Source organism: Adelges cooleyi, unplaced genomic scaffold (genome assembly GCF_023614345.1).
Source record: "Adelges cooleyi isolate 19-005CV unplaced genomic scaffold, UGA_ACOO_1.1 ACOO_flye_CR_arks_rails_tigmint_CR_PRNA_574, whole genome shotgun sequence".
NCBI lineage: Eukaryota > Metazoa > Arthropoda > Insecta > Hemiptera > Adelgidae > Adelges > Adelges cooleyi.
In genome coordinates this window covers 3,842,335-3,854,739 of record NW_026096268.1, presented here as the reverse complement: position 1 = coordinate 3,854,739, position 12,405 = coordinate 3,842,335, and the positions used below count along the sequence as shown (strand labels likewise).

General features: G+C 31.6%; 1 protein-coding gene across 1 annotated transcript; it reads left to right on the top strand.

Annotated features, from left to right (window-relative positions):
* The first annotated feature begins 2,391 nt into the window (after window positions 1-2,391).
* Window positions 2,392-7,149, top strand: LOC126843254 (facilitated trehalose transporter Tret1-like). The gene is made up of 7 exons (XM_050580649.1): window positions 2,392-2,592; window positions 3,445-3,574; window positions 3,634-3,893; window positions 4,941-5,251; window positions 5,318-5,437; window positions 5,648-5,937; window positions 6,700-7,149. Exons 2-7 carry the CDS (start codon window positions 3,481-3,483, stop codon window positions 7,056-7,058), a joined length of 1,434 nt encoding a protein of 477 aa, XP_050436606.1. The 5' UTR covers window positions 2,392-2,592; window positions 3,445-3,480; the 3' UTR covers window positions 7,059-7,149.
* The last annotated feature ends 5,256 nt before the right edge of the window (window positions 7,150-12,405 follow it).

Here is a 12,405-nt window from a genome sequence, read left to right as displayed (position 1 = left end):
AAATAATATAGTTGAATTACTATTATTGGCCGCTGAAAAAATCTGTTGCAGTAAAATATATCATCTTGTAAACTAAAAACCGTGCCAATTATTTAATTTCATCACTTGCGTCAACAATATTATACTATTTTACTAAATGAAAAAAGTCCACTCAAAATATTTAATAATTTTTTCTATCCCGTTCTCAGTATTTAAATAAAAATTTATTAGGTCGATTACTTTTTTTAAGGGGTAATGTATAGGCAAAACTTTATAGTATTTTTTAAGCAAACTATACGCAGCGAGCATTTACAACTTTTTAAACTATTTTACTGCTGTCTGACAATCAAATCTCGTAATCGAATTTTAATTTCTATTAACAACTGTTTTTTTCAATTGGAACCTAATTAAAAAGAACCATTACAAACCTAACGCGTTTTCTGTATTTTTTTACAAATAGGAATTATAACCAAAATTCTTTATTTAAAAAAAACATAGGTACATTTAATTATTTAAAAAAAACACAAATGTACAAGTTATCAGTTATCACACATGTTTGACTGTTTCAAAAATAACACTTGTTTTTGGTCGCAGATAATTTTTTTTAATACTATTTAAATTCGTTAAGTTGTTACTTATATACAGAGCCTGATTTAGAATTTTTGAGGCCCTGGACAAAAGAAAAAAATCAGCCTATTATTATTGTAATATTAATAAAATTATTAATTGTAAATTAAATTAAAAAGATTAAATCTAGTAGGTGGGCCCCTGATCCACATGGGTCCTGGACAAATACCCATAATGTCCTTGCGTAAATAAGGCCTGCTTATATATTTTAACAACAAGAAATGTATTGTGTTATTCAATTAAAAAATAAACAGAGGTTGTCCTTTAATTTAAATAGACTAATTATACTAAAATTTATAATCGAATGAACATTTTTGCGTTAAAATATTTAAATCAAAATGTTCTATATTGTATTCCCCTAGCATTTTTTTAAGCAATGATACATTTTTTTTAACTGATATAATTTGTATTGACTGATCACTGACGAGTACTTTATCCAGCGCGGTTAACTTTTGTCGAAATATGAGTTTTACAAACAAATCATTTGGATTTAAACGCAGTCTTTGTTAAAAATAAAAGACCCAAAATATTTACCAGATTTTCCGAAAATACCAAGTAGACACGGCTGTCGGTAGTATGGTATTTTCGTTTACTGATGCTTAACTGATTGCAAAAATAATAATATACGTTCGTCATTTTTACAATTGCTTATCTCCATTGCAACGTTTCGGAAAGCTATACAATTATCTGTTCACGAATTATTATAATACATCCGTTTATTGGTTTATAATATTATAATATTGTTTCTTCGAATTCAAAGCACTTCACTGAAATGGCACAAAACAAGGACGGTTTTATTAGTTAATCGGATTAGTATAACGTTATATTTTATTGCGGTAAAATCTAATTAAGCCTAAACTTAGGGTTAATGAGATTAAACGGTTATATTTTTTTATCTCAAAACGATTGGTCGCGTTTACTATCTTAATCGGGCAAAAGGTTACCTACCGTTTTTTATTTATGAATAAAAAATATTTGATGTATAAGTATTAGTTATTTCTAATGTCAATCTAGCCACGCACCATCAAAGTACATTTGATTGTTGTTGTTTAATTTTATTTTATCAATAATCGTTGATAAAAAATTGAAAACTGTTACAACAAGTAAACCAAAATGAACTGATACGGTATAATAATTAATCGTACATAATTGTGGTGTAAACAGTAAATGATGTCGATAAAGAATGGTGGGCAGACGACCCCACGCGATTACTATACATGTATTATTATAATAGTTATATAATATTATTGTTCCTAAAAAGAGAAATGCATTTGCCCATTTCAAAATCAACCGTTAATCGTACAAGTGTAACAAAACAGTACAAAAAAAATCATTATTTTTTTACTTATAATTTAATAAATACAGCAATAATATTCAATACAATGAAGGTGAGTGGTCAAGTGACGTTTATTAACATTTGGCGGTGCATGTTTTCAAACATAATTTAAATGATACATTTTGTACGCTCTTTGTGGCACACATCAATATCATACTCGTATGTTAAGAGGAGTTTTGTAGGACACGAAATTAAGTAAAATCCATACTGCATTTCAAATTTAATCGTGCTGGGTAAAATTGTAATAACATTAGGATTTCAACGAGTGATTTTGATGGACTTTGTTACTTAAAAAACTGACCTATGGGCTAAATTTATAAGAAAAAGGCACCGTGCAATGTGGCAGAATGTACAGGAGGGAAAGGCTGAACAGGTTTTTTAAACGGGTTTTTGATAATAATAAAAACGGGTATTATGTGTACCAGTTTGTCGTGCTAACGCTTGAAGCCAGTCGGTCGGCTCAGTACGGTATGGAGAACCGCAGTCAACAACAGCTGCATACGAAAGACACTAGATAACAATTTAAGAAGAAAATAATCGCTATTTAAATACCTAACGCATTGTAATCATTAAATAAACATTTTCCGTTAATTGTTGTACTTTTTTTGTCACGATGGATGTGTAATATTGCCATACGATACCGAAAAAATGTGAGTAAATATAATTTAAATATGTACGAAACACAATATACGATCAACAAGTCCATTATTAACCTATAAATAAAACGTAAAAAAAAATCCTAAACTATAACATTATATCGTTTACTAGGCCAGAAAACGGCCTTGTATTTTATATTTTACCAGTAGACTTAATAATAATTGTCCCGACTTCAGTGAGTAAGTATATTTTACCTCGATTTTAGTAAAACCTAGGATATACAAATAATAGTTTGGTCAAACCTCGAATGATAAACAATAAGTGTTAGTTAAAGTCCGGAATTTCATTTTTTTTTTTACCAATTGTGTGACATTTTTTGCCCTTGCTTTATACTACTGTAAGTGTATTAGAAACATTCTTAGACCTATAAAAAAATGGACTGGCAGTAGAGAGTGATTCGAGGGTCGATATCGTTAAAAAGAGCTAGAGAGATTTGTTGTGTATCCAATGGAAAAAATAATATCATGGAAAAATAGTAATATGATAATACCTGATAACGATATTTTTAAATTACAAAATGTTTAATTAATTTGTATTTAAATATCGTATCTTAATTAAAATTAAATACAATAATTTCTTAAATACTTAACAGCTTCGATTAACACAATGTTTAATTATTATTTATTTATATATACATATACTTAATTAATATCAGTGACTTAAAAAAAAAAATGGTAAAAATAACACGGTTACCTACAATATTTAAGAGGTGATCACTACTTAGGTACCAAATAAATATATAAGGCCTCTTAAAAATCCCTTCACCGTGCCTTTACGTATACCCTTGTGATTAGCCATTAGTCTTGATTTTTGAGTTTAAACGATATATTTGGGTCTGCTTTTAGTAATTAGTGCATTTCAAATTCATCTCGACCGGTCAAATGGTTTTCGGCGAAAAACATCCGTTGCTCGCTAACGGCAAACTTAGTGGCAAAAATGATTCGTCCTGCCGTCCTCTGTTGGCAAGTTTTGTCGGTGAGTACTTACTATTATCTTGTATTTTATTTTATTTTCAATCATTTTTTTTTTAACAGCTTCCATACTGTCGTTCGCTTCGGGTACGGTGGTCGCCGGATGGTCGGCTCCCGCAAATCCTTCGGTAGTAGGCGAAACCATATTTATGCTGACCAAGGCAGAGTCTTCGTGGGTAGTTTCGATTTACGTTATAGGATCGTTGGTTGGAGCTTTACCGACCGGTTACATGTCGCAGTCGATTGGCCGGAAAAAATTTCTTCTACTGCTCGCCATTCCAATGTCACTCGGATGGGCTCTTATCATGGCGTTCGACGACAATGTAAATAGAAATGATATCAAATAAATACACAATTATCAATGTTTAAGTAAAAAAAGCCAGTACAGTGGGGTCAAGGCAAAGTGGGGACGGAGAGGTCACAGGTCTACAGATTTGATTATAACTGAAAGTGATAAAATCACTTTTAAATAAACGCTTCGATGCGAATCTGTGGATAGTATGTTCAAACCAGTTATAGCGGTTTAGAAGATATCGTGAGGCCAGCAATAATGTACTTAAAATATAATATTTAGTCTTATGCAGGATGGATACGATAAGGGTTGATCGTCTGTCTATAAAAATGTATTGCCATAGTTACCCATATATCGTAATTAACAATATAATACAAATATTTTCATTACCTGTTGACTGTTGACTCACTCGCACATAGCAACCTAGAAACTGACTACGGCCAAAGTGTAAATTTACCCCATTTTTGGGGTTTTTCCTTAAAAAAAAATTTCACTTCAGATTTTTGAGAAAATTGTATATGTTATAGTTCCATTTTAGATCTACCTTTGGTCTAATTTTCAGATCTAAATCTCTAAAACTTTGCTTGAAAAAGTGAAGTAAAGAAAAAAAATTCTATCCCTTCTAAGGGAAAGGATTTATGATATTTTTTTGGTTTTTTAATGTTTGTCGATAGTACTATGTTTGAAGAACAGTTCATATAAATGTGGAACATTTTCGACTATTTTTAAAAAATTTATAGAGCATTGTAATTTTAAGTTGAAAAATTTGTACATTTTTTAGGTGTTTTTCTCGATTTTGATGGGGAAGGGGTGACTTTTTAAAATTTTTGGCCCGATTAAGTACCTTCCAGGTACGATTTCTAATCTATGCAGTTGCTACACGAAGAAATCGGTTCAGCGGTTTACGAGATATCGTGGGTCCAGACACAAAAAAAAAAAAAATAATAAAAACACATCATTGTAAAAACAATACCTTCTCAGCTGCGCATCGATGCTAAAAAATAACAATAATTACAAACGCGGTAAACCTACAAAGCCGCACACTACAGACATTGACGTGGCGTGTTCTTATTTGCAGGTGAACATAATTTACACCGGCCGACTCCTGTGTGGTTTGGCAGTGGGAGCAATTACCGTGGCCGTACCTTTGTACAATCAAGAGATAGCCTCTGACGCTTGCCGTGGCCGAGGAGGAGTGTTTTTGGATTTTATGTTGTGTGTGGGAATATTGTACTCGTACATGATCAGCGCGGTCGTCGGGCTGTCTATGTTTTCGTTGACTTGCAGTCTTATACCCGTCGTGTTCGCCATCCTGTTTGCGTTCATGCCGGAATCGCCGGCTTACCTGTACCACGCGGGCCGCTACGAAGAGGCCAGAACTTCTCTGAAGTAAATGTCAAATTCGCAGCAGTCGAATGTATAATGTTGAGTGTTAATCGGCCGTCCGGTTTTCAGGTGGCTGTACGGTGAAGATTTCGACGTCATGGCGCAGTTTGATACCTACGCGAAAATTCGAGGTGAAATCGACAACGCCTCTCGTGTGGCGTCAACCGATATAAACGGGTTTTACTCAAAGTAATTTGCACAACCTCTGATGTCTTTTTTTTTAAGTCTTACTACGGTTCAAGATGTTCTGGTTGCACACCGTGCCTTACCTCTGGCAAAAAATCATGACTGAGCATTGACGAACACTTCAACTGTCAATTTTGTAGCGTTCAATTAATTTGTTTTATTTGAAGAGCGTTTATCTTAATATTTAATAACCATGTAATTTGAATATTCCAGACGAATTTATGCTAAAGCCATCGTCCTGTCGATCGCTCTTGTCACTATTCAAAGACTGTCTGGAGCCGGAGCCATCATACAATATATTGTGAAATTGTTCAAAATATCTGGATCCAGTATCGAACCCAGTACAGCATCTATAATAACTGGCACGTTCCAAGTTCTAGCTTCTGGCGCCTCCATCTTGTTGGTCGACAGAGTAGGTCGGAGGAAATTACTGCTCGCCTCGTCGTCAGTAGTGGTCGTGTGTCTTGCAATGCTCACTTTGTACTTTTATTGCTTGAAAATAGGTAAAACCCAACTTTGACCGTATTAAACAATTAAAAAAAATATATTTAAACGTTAAATCTTTAGGAATTAATGAAAGGTTTGGTTAGGTGGAGGTAAGAAGGCGTTGCCTTAGTGCACTCAGCACTCTACATCTTGTACAATTGGCTTATCCGGTAATAATGTGTTATGTGACTGCCGTCGGTTATTACTGTGACATTAAACATGATATTTGGATGAACAGACACATTCTGTCTTCATTATTTCTTCTATATTTGAATGACCTGCTAGCAATTCTCAGTTGTTCAATTGCAAAGCTCAAAGCAGTATAAAGTATTCTAACTTTTGGTAAACGGTGGATTTTAACTATCTTCTATAGAAAAAATGAAATGACACCTCTACTGAGTACAGTAGTTTTAAAATAGTTTTAGTGCTATAAATATAAATGTATAGCTATAGGAATCTATAGAAAACACTTCATTATTAGATGTCTAGCCATTTAATTTGAATGTGTTTTAATGTTCCTTCTTCTTCTTTCGCTCTACCGGTCAATAAGATCCTTTACGGCTCCTTCGAAATCCTCCCACGCCTTCCTATTATGAATACATATATTTATCCCAATTATACCTAGTTACTCCGTGTCCTCTTTTAGTTTATTCCTCCATCGCTTCTTTGGTCTACATTTTAGACTTGGCTTCCAGTTGATCAATGCTTTTACCCTTTCTGCGTTTTCTCTATTTTAACGTTTACACAAAATGTAATTATGTTTTATTTTTATTTTTCAGGATTGCTGGCCAATTCGTTCTTGAAAATAATGCCGGTATTCATCGTATGCACGTACATTTCATTTTTCAGGCTTGGCCTGGGGCCCATACCTTGGTTCATGACCAGTGAACTGTTGGGATCGGAGCGGGAAAATATTGCACAGTCAATTTTGTCATCATACTCTTGGACTCTTTCGTTTTTTATCATGAAAACATTCGTTCCTTTTGTCGACAATTGGCCGATCGCTCTGTGGTTAGGTTACACAGTCATCTCGGTCGTCGGTTTTGTTATTATACTGTTCTTCATACCCGAAACCAACAACAAAAACCAAGAACAGATACAACAAGCACTGACAAAACTTAATCAATGGTCCTCTTAAGTTTAAAATAATTTAAAAATCAAACTACCTATTGTAAATATATTTTATTATATTATCTACGTTAAAATAAAAACCTATTATATTTAATGTATTTCAATTTTAATAATTATATACAAATTTTCATTGCACAGATCTACGAATGTACAAGTGTATTCATACTATTATTTAGGCTTGTCACAATGATTGTGCACAAATATCTATACGGATTTATGAGGGATTAGAATGAACTATGCCGTACATTAAGTACCAACGCAACGGTTAAATGAAATTTAAACGAAAATAACATTGAGAGTTCTTAATTTGCATTATTTTATGATATTATATACTGAATATAATAGAAAATATAATATTACTCGTATATAACGCGCTATATGTTCGGGAAAACAAGAATTTTAATGACCGTGTGTTGCTAAATGTTTATTGCTAATTATTCATTATTAGTATATTATATTATGTTAGGGTTATCAACTTCAATTTTTATTGATCCGTAACAAAGGGATTTTCAAGTAAGTGTATATATTTTAACCTAAATGTCCCAACATTATTATGTTTGAGTAACATAGTATTAATTGTATCAGACAAATTTTCAAAAATTGGTTCAAAATAAACGACTGACGAAAACTGTAAAAATATTTATATTTTTAATTTTTTGCTGATTCGTACCATATGCATTTTATAATATTACTCTCTCATTAATTAATGCTCTCGAAGCGCTTTTAGTAATCACTATATTATGAAAACACAAACGTTGTTATTATTGCATTTTTTTAACTGTTCGTTTTGCGCAGTTCGAAAACCTCGTCGTCAATGCATGGAAACATGAATATTATTATGTAGCTGCCCATTGATTAGGCACAATGATTGTGCACAAATATCCATACGGATTTATGAGAATTAGAACGAAATATGCCGTACATTGAGCAACGTTGGCGACGTTCGACTGTTCGAGTTATAATACCATTGACAGTTCATAATTTACACTAAACTGTATAGAATAGAAATTTTAACATTATGCAGTGCGTCATATGTTCGCGAAAACGATAAGAATTTGAATATGAAGAATTAAAATGAGACCCAGACCGACTATGTGTAATTTGTAATACATTTGATATTTATTGTACAATGTGTAGTAATAAAAAATTGTTACGGTGACAGTATTTGTGTATTTATAATTTGATATTTATTTAATCTAATATATTATATTATGTCAGCTGTGGCATATTTATGGAGGGTTATGGAGGATAGATCTACCCCTTGACCTTTTTTTTTTTTTGTAGTTAAATTTTCCGTATTTCTCTATAACATTACTTTTGAGTATATCTGTTTTCTAACTGTTCTAAAAAGGCCAAAGGGAAGATCTATTCCCCATACCCCCCTACCCTATAAATACGCCACAGTAAGTTAGGATTATCAACTTCACTAATATAATATTATGTAACGCGCCATATGTTCGGGAAAACGATAAGAATTTGAATGGGCGATGTTCATTAAAATGAGACTTGAGACCGACTATGTGTATTGCTAATTATTCGATTTTTGTTACTTTTTATTTATTTAATCAAATATATTATATTATTTAAGGCTCATGAACTTCAATTTTTATTGATCCGTATCAAAGAGGTTTTTAAATACCTAAGTGATTGTATGGTTGACCTTTATTTTTATCTTAATCCGTTTAAACTATATTTTCACTATTTCTCAAAACTTTTTTTCTAACGAATTTTATATTTTAGTTTTCATTTACACTCACATTTACCGTTCAACGAAAGTAACGCAAAAAAATGCATTTCGGGAATGCATATTAAGAAATCTCTTACCAGCACTAACCGATTTTCATACATTTAACTGTTGTAACTATTTTCCACTATTCCTCAAATTATTAGTACATTTTATTTTACCACCAATGAAAGTATTGTAGGTAATGATGATAACTCGACAGTAAGGAGACAGATTGACTTATGCATAACATATATTGTAGTCGGTGCTGAACACATTAAGTCATTCACGGCTGTTTGTAACAACTTTCATCTAAAGGGGATTTGACAGTACTGAATCAGTATGTTAAATAATACTGACATTTTAAGTAGGTATATTTGGTGCTACGGTCATTATTCACGGGCACCTAGCTGGCAAGTTATTATGGTAGGTATCTACTTAGCTGCGTGCGATGGTGTATAGAAAGCATATAACAAAGTGGTCGGCTACAATGTAGTACTGGTTCACCTTGAACGATTCTAGTTCAAGAGCGTCTTGTTGGAAGTAGCCGAATATAATGATAATAATTCGTTCGGCAGCCATAACTCTGTTAGTTTTTACATAGTCGGTTACACAACATAATCTTAAAATAGTTTGTATCTCAACAATTATCAATGAGAGCAGTATAAAAAATTCGCAGAATACTTATCAAAAATGCAATTTTTGGCCTATTTTTCATACTTCAGTATAAATTCCGGGTAGATAGAGTTGTTTTAGTGTATTACATAATATACCTAATTGTAAAACACGCGTTATCTTTAGTGGTAATTAAAATTGAATAAACATTGATTTTATTCAATAATAATAAAAAACAACAAATATATAAAAACATATAGACTTTACCCAAACACCACAGTTTTTTTTATGTTTAAAAAATGTATTACTAAATCAGCCTGAGACATCAGTGACTACAGATTATATTTTAAAACAAATAGGTTAAGTCCACTTAAACGATGTACATATTTAACGTTTAATGTAGTTATTTAACGATGTAACATTAATTTTTTATCTTAAAATGTGATTAAAAAGTTTAAAATATCAGCCATGAATTTAAAAAAAATAATTGTATTATTAAAACATTTCCGCATTTATTGGTTTTTCACCTTTCTTTATAATCGATCATAGGAAGTAAGAAACTTGTCGATTGTTTTTAACAGAATATAATAGTTAGATGAAACATATTATAAAAGTTAAAAATAACTGAATATTTGTATAATGAAACGTTGATTTATAATAAAAACATAAATAACCACCTTTTGTACTAAGTTACACCAAAGCCAACAAATCTAAAACAATAATTATTAATAATATATACTGTTATACTTTGTAAATAATGTATTACTTCAAAAACAATTAATATTTCAGATTAGTTGAATAAATACGATCAATAATAAATTAACTAATGTCAATAATTACAAATAATGATCCTGCTCGACTCTGGTTAAATATATATCGTGTGTTTCGTTTAAATCAAAAACAGATAAGGCTAGTGGCTACTTACAAAAGTAAGTAAAAACCTAAGGATCAATACAAAATCCAAATAAAAAGAATAGAAAGTGAAGAAGTGTCGCCAATGATTTCCAAGTATACCAGTAAAACCGATGGGAAATAATAATGAAATAAGGGCAAGGTTACCTACGTCCATTTACCTGTTTGGACGTCTTCTTGTAACACTAAAGGCCCAAATAACTGTGTGGGGTGTATTATAACATATTATTAGAACGGAGAACATGAGTAATTTGTAAACATCCTGTTTCGGACGGACAAGTATTTTACAAGTAGAGTCTAATAATTGCATAACATTGAAACAGGTAACAGTTTTCCTCTGCCTTTTTTTTTGAGATTACCATTATAAATAATTTATATTGTTATTGATTTCTTATTGAAAACGCCGAGGAATAGTCGAGAATAGATTCCTCGAGGTCAAGCTGTGTATGTGTATGTCTCTAAAGTACAGTATTAATGTTTATCGGGCATAATATTATTCATGTTACATTATATTATTGTGGCTGTTAAATAGTAAGCATAACGGTAGGTAATCAAACACACGAGTCTGTCGAAGTCCAACAATTTGTAACAAACATTTTTAACGCTTTGTCTGCCAATGCGGTTTAAAAATAGTTTTACGCATAATCAGTCGTTCGTTTTTTTTATATTTATAAATATTATGTAAAACATAACAACATTTGGTAAGATTTATTTGTTTTCAATTTCTCCGGAAAATATGTAAACGAGAAACAACAACCTATATTTATTTGTTTGCCGTCGTACGATAAACGCGTTTGGACTATAAGCGGTTTGTTAGGTATTAATAATACAGGCCGACCGATTACATTTGTTGAAATAGCACAATCACAAGACTCATGACACTGTGAGCATCGACAACCGAAAATCGTATCATAAATTATAATGTAATATTGTTTAATTTTATTGTACGAGTAGCAGCGAGGCCGATGCATGGGAATGGGACCGATATAAAGCCTCGGCCAGGCATAGGTTCACTCTGAACGATGATTTTTATTACAACCTATCCGGATTTGTTAAGTCCAAATGTGCAATTCACTCTGGGTTGTTCATATCAAATGATCAGTATAGTCTAAAATGAATAGTAATATTAGGGTTGCAAAATGTGTTAGATAAACCTTTCACCGAGCCTACCAAAGTTATGTTCGATCACGCTGAAGTCATTCGTTTGGCTATCGTTATCGATGTCTATTTGATATAATATTTTAATAGCCTTTTTTCATTAAAACGATTAATAATAATAAATAAATACACCAAAGTCATATTGTGTACACAACCGTATTACAAATCGTATGTCTCGCTATGGTTATGTAATGATCAGATATTGGCGACAACTCAGAATCTGCACGTGTCCTTACACTGTACTCGATGGCAATAATTAGTGGTATACTTTCAGTCCACACAATTTAACATGATGATATTTTTAAGCAAGCGTCAAGAATTTACACGTTATTCGTTTATTTTAAAACTTTATTACTCGTATATAGTTTTACAGAAGGAGTAGTTTTCAAGAGTTTTGCTTTTCTTAATCGATAAACTCGATAATATAGTCTTATACTTGTATAAGTATACACTTGGGATAGTAATTGGTATAGTAATTGTAATTTTTGTACTTGGTATATTGGTGTATGGTATACAAGGATACTCAATATCCGAAAACGGTACAATGTAAATACCATCAACACGCTTTCCCGGAGTTATTATAATACAAGATGTACCAAACAAATAATATTATGTTATTAAAAAATAAATTCAGCTGTATTCCAAAACATAATATTAAATTGAATACTAATTATTTCATTTTATACCCTCGTTGTTTACCTGAATTCTATTAATTCGGTTATTTACACAAAAAAAAAACCAACGTTATATTCAATAAAAAACCATATTAATAAAAACTTAATTGCTATTGACCCTATAAATTTTTTATCGTCATAATAATGAATTGTTGTTATAACAAATATTTTATCGCAGCAATCGAAAAATTCATTGTATCTATAATAAACATTAATTGTTTGTTTATCAATTTAATAAAATTCGTATCAAGGCAATAATTATTTTTATTTAA

Excerpts from the sequence above, each read along its gene's own strand:
- LOC126843254 (XM_050580649.1), top strand. The coding sequence starts at position 3,481 with ATGGTTTTCGGCGAAAAACATCCGTTGCTCGCTAACGGCAAACTTAGT. Across the intron at positions 3,575-3,633 it reads TCTGTTGGCAAGTTTTGTCG|CTTCCATACTGTCGTTCGCT; the intron begins GTGAGTACTTAC and ends TTTTTTTAACAG. Across the intron at positions 5,938-6,699 it reads CTTTTATTGCTTGAAAATAG|GATTGCTGGCCAATTCGTTC; the intron begins GTAAAACCCAAC and ends TTTATTTTTCAG.